The sequence below is a fragment of the Camelus dromedarius genome, chromosome 18 (genome assembly GCF_036321535.1).
Source record: "Camelus dromedarius isolate mCamDro1 chromosome 18, mCamDro1.pat, whole genome shotgun sequence".
Taxonomy (NCBI): Eukaryota; Metazoa; Chordata; class Mammalia; order Artiodactyla; family Camelidae; genus Camelus; species Camelus dromedarius.
This window is the reverse complement of record NC_087453.1, coordinates 13,161,147-13,166,043: the sequence shown is the minus strand read 5'-3', so window position 1 is coordinate 13,166,043 and position 4,897 is coordinate 13,161,147. Positions and strand designations below refer to the sequence as shown.

Here is a 4,897-nt window from a genome sequence, read left to right as displayed (position 1 = left end):
GGTAGTGTTGGTCAGAATGGACATGTATTTGATTTAGAAATATAAATAGAATTTTTTAATAGGTGAGTTAAATCCCTTTACATTTGTATAATTATTGGTATATTTGGTTTTATTTCTACAATTAAACTTTGTGTTTTGTCTTTACTGTTCTTTTCCTTTTCTTTATTGATTTTACAAAGTTTTCTGTAATCTCTTGGTTTCTTTTCTCTTCTTAGCTGGTTTTGTAACATACAAAAATATTTATCTTATTTAGGAGCTATTTAAGAATACTTTTTAAAAAAATATGGAATGCTTCACAAATATACGTGTCATCCTTGCACGGGGACCATGCTAATCTCTGTATTGTCTCAGTTTTAGTACATGTGCTGCTGAAGCAAGCACTAAAAAATTTTTATGTGTATCTGTTATTCAGTGTTTCTACCTTTCTGAACAATGCCCTCCCTCCCCTAGACTGTTTTTATCTAGAAGCTTTATCTTTATTTTTTTAAGCTTTACCATTTTAAATGCAACATTGATGATGATTTTCTCAGTTCATTAAATTCGTTTATATATTTTATAATGTACTTGCTCATCGTTTCCCTTACACATTACATTTTCTTTTTGCCGACTACCACCACCATTACTACTAGTAGTGGTTAATATTAACTGAAGGTTTCCTTTATACTAGACAGTGTCCTGATAATCCTACATGTGTTGAATCCATGATCCCCCACACCATCCTGTGAGCTTCTCACCCCTCCTCTGTGGGTGAGGAAACAGTCACAGAGAGGTCAGGCAGCTGCCCAAGGTCAGCAGGAGGTGGCTGAGAGTCCATCCTTGAGTCTATCCTGTGTTTAGGTTTTGTATTCTGAAATCATTTCAGATTTACAGAGAACTTGCAAAAATGGTACAAAGATTTCTCTTGTACCCTCCACCCCCAACTTTCCCTAATGTTAACATCTTACAAGACCATGGTGCACTTAGCAAAACTAAGAAATTCCCATCAGTACGGTACTACTGATTAAATTACAGGCTTTATTGTATTTCACTGGTTCTTCCGCTAATATCTTCTTCTGTTCCAGAATCCAACACAGTATATACTACATTGCACTTACTATATATGTATTTTTTGTTTGTTTACTAGCTCTGTATTTTTATATAAATTTCAAATCTTCTGTGATATATATATTTTAAATATATATTACATATAAATATATATTTATATATTTAGAACTATTTTTATTAAAATATAACATATATTTATCCATAATATATAATATAATATATATTTATAATATGTTATAAAATATATTAAAATAAAATTTAAAAATTTTTATTATGGAAGATTTCAAATTTATATAAAATACATTTAAAAATTATTTTAAAAAATAGTATATAATTTATATAAATATATAATATTATATGATCTAATATATATTTACATTAAAATATATAATAAAATATATTAAAGTGTATTTTAAAACTTTTTATTATGGAAGATTTCAAATTATATTAAATATATATTTGAAGCTATTTTTATTAAAAATATATATCTAAATTATCTAATTTAGATATACTATATAATATTGTATGATATAAATATACATTTATATAGAATATATTAAAATATATTATAAAATATATTAAAATATATTTTCAACTTCTTATTATGTAAAATTTCAAATTTATATAAAAGTAGAGAATCGTAAAATAAACAAACTTATATAAAAGTGGAGAGAATAGTAAAATTTATCCTTAACTTAGCTTCAACAATGACTAACTCATGACCAATTTATTTCATTCACACCCCAAACCAAATTACTTTTTTTTCTTGGTCCTGTTGGCCTGTAGTTGGCAGACATGTGCCACATACATCACTTTCTTATTTCACCTGCTTCCTATATGACAAGTCTCAAATCCATGCATTTTATTAACCACAGAGCTTCTTTTTACCAAGAAGAAATCTTTTGTTTTTGACTGTAGTGAGTTTGATATTCTTATATATTCTTTTTTTGAATTTTATTTTATTGAGTTATAGTCAGTTTACAATGTTGTGTCAATTTCCAGTGTAGAGCACAATTTTTCAGTCATACATGAACATACATATATTCATTGTCACATTCTTTTTCACTGTGAGCTACCACAAGATCTTGTATATATTTCCCTGTGCTACGCAGTATAAACTTGTTTATCTATTCTATATATACCTGCCAGTATCTACAAATTTCGAACTCCCAGTCTGTCCCTTCCCACTCCCCTCCCTCCTGGCAACCACAAGTTTGTATTCTATGTCTATGAGTCTGTTTCCAGGAAGAAATCTTTATGTAATGCTTTGTAGAAACAGTTGAAGGGATCAAGAGTGGCAAAGTTTGATTACTTAAAAAAAAACTTAGTTAAAATTTCCTCCTGAAAAATTTTCAAAAGATTCATTTTTTGCTGTTTTAAAAAGTGTGTATTTTAATTTTTTGACCAGACAATGCATTCATGTGTGTTCACAGATGAAAGTTATTATAGGTAAAAAGTCTCTCTTCCCTGGCCTGAAGTCACTCAGCCGTCTTCTCTGGTGCAGCTGATATTAGGGAAGAGAGCAACATTTTCTATAAGGGATCAGATGGCAAACATTTTAGGCTTTGTGGATGGACCCCTGTACTAGTGTATACTTGAAGAGAAATTCTGTGCAAGTTCAAGCACATCCCTCCACACGTCCTCTGCCACAAATCAACAAAAACAGTGGCATGGACTTGGCTTTGATCAGTTAAACCAGGGCTTGACAAACTACAGCCCACAGGCCAAATCCAGCCCATCACCAGTTTCTGTAAATAGTTTTGTGGGAACATATGTTCATTGTCTACATAGTGCCTTGTGGCTGCTGTCATGTTACCAAGACAGAGCTGAATAGTTGTGACAGATACCGTACGGCTTGAAAAGCCTAAAATATTTACTCTTTGGCCCTTTAGAAAAAAGTTAAACTGGTCTCTGAGTTACACCACATGGCTTAGCCTTTCCACGTCAGTACAGAAAGAGCTTCCTCATTCTTTTCACAGCAGCATACTGTTTCATCACATGGCTGCATCATAATTCCTTTAACCAAATACTCCTAATGGACATTTAGATCATGTCTGACTTTTGCTGCTACAAATAATGTTGCAGTGAATACTTTTGTACTTACCTCATTGTCCACATGTGTGAATATATTAATAGAATATATTAGAAGTGGAATTACTCCCTTATGTTGATAATTTTTATAGCCAGTGTCAAATTGCCCTCCAGGGAGGTTTACCAACTTATTCTCACCAATGTTATGAAAGTGCCCTTTTTGTCCCACTTCTGCCAGCAAAGTGGCCTTACGCCTATCTGTCAGGTGGAGGAAGAAAAGCATCTCAGTGTAGTTTAGCTTGTACGCCTTTTATTCTGGTGAGTTGCGTCTCCTTTTGTGCTTTTAAGGAGACTGCATCTCCTTTATGCTCCTGGTGGTTTACTCTCCTGGTCTGATGATCTTCTGGGAGATGGTCAGGAATGGCGTGTGGTCCTCTCTCTCTGACTCCCCTGTGTCGCTATCACAGACAAGCTTCTGGGGGACAAAAGTCTTAAGGACGAACATGGGATGGCAATTCGTGCTATCGACATTCCAGACATTGGGGTTGGGGAGCCTGGGGGACACCGGAGGGGTGTTTCCGTCCTGCTTTGAACTTGGAAGGCTGACCTTCAGAGGGCTCAAGCTGTCCTCTTCCTCCGCTGTGCCTCTGTTGACACAGGCAGCCTCGTGCTCCTCCAGCTTTTTGATGGGGACCACGTGGCAGGTGTTGTATTTGCAGCTGGCCATCTTTTTGGCTTTCTTGGGGTTCTTTCTCCTGCATGATGCCAGGTGGTACTGAAATCTGCTGAGTGGGATTCAGTGGTGAGGATTGTAAGGGCAAATTTCTAAGGCTTCTGGCTCCATGGGAAATAGTTCTTGAAGCAGAATAGCTCACTGCCATGGGTCAGAATGAAGTGCCCTTCATGGAAAAGCCCTTTGGTAAGAAGGATGGAACAATCCTCTGCACCAGCGCCGGCCCTTGGAACTTACGGGCGAAGCTCTTAACTCATGCTCCCTGTTCTCTGGGACCATGAATGGTGGATAGGAAGAAGGACAAGGTGCTGTTAGGAGCAGCACATAGAGAACAGATAGTTATCAAATGGCACATGAGACGGAAGACTACACAAAGCAGGTGCAAGGGCCAAAATCCACTGCAGCCCCTCAGGGAGGTAAAGAAGGTATATGCCAGCCCGCCCATGACTCAAAGCCACAGTTTGTGATGTTGCTGACCAGTCACAGATGGTCACAGTGGGCAGCGTGAGTCATCAGGAAAAGGCTGCTTGTTGTCCATCACTTTCAAGGGACAGGGCTTCAGGAAAGCTGCCTGCCGTTCAAAGCTGTTGGTGGCGTGTCTGTTGTCATTTACCTGTCTTTATACTTACATGTTTAATATAATTTCTGATATATTTGGGCTTAAATCTACTATCTTATTTTGTGCTTCCCAACCTGCTCTTTGGTTTCTTTATTTTTTTTCTCTCTGCCTCCTTCCCAAGGGAGAAAACCCAAAGTCCTGACTCGTTGTGGGGGATAAATGCTTGGCCAGTGCTCACTGGGGGCTTCTCTGGTTCCGGCAGACTCTCACTCTGCACTGGTGGGAGTTCTAGTGCCTCCAACCAAGCTGCCCGCTGTAAGGAATGAGAAGCCCACAGAGCCACGCTCACTGTGCCATCCACTGCATGTCCTGTGCACCAGGACAGCTCCTCATGTACTCTGCTGCAAAGGATTCCTTTGTAAATGGTAACTCCTACACCCTTCATGCGACAAGGGCCCATTTTCTCCAAGCCTGCCATCCAGTATTGAAGGAACTATGACACTGGCCCTACTGGGAGTTAACAGGTGGCC

General features: G+C 37.4%; 1 protein-coding gene and 1 non-coding gene across 2 annotated transcripts; both read right to left on the bottom strand.

Moving 5' to 3' along the window:
* Positions 1–277: 277 nt before the first annotated feature.
* Positions 278–381, bottom strand: LOC116147523 (U6 spliceosomal RNA). The gene has a single exon (XR_004131086.1). It is a non-coding gene; the product is annotated as a U6 spliceosomal RNA (small nuclear RNA).
* A 3,073-nt stretch (positions 382–3,454) lies between these two features.
* GTSF1L (gametocyte specific factor 1 like) lies at positions 3,455–3,919 on the bottom strand. Its single transcript, XM_031434438.1, is given in 2 exon segments — positions 3,455–3,565; positions 3,641–3,919. Coding segments are annotated over 2 exon segments (390 nt in total).
* Positions 3,920–4,897: the final 978 nt, after the last annotated feature.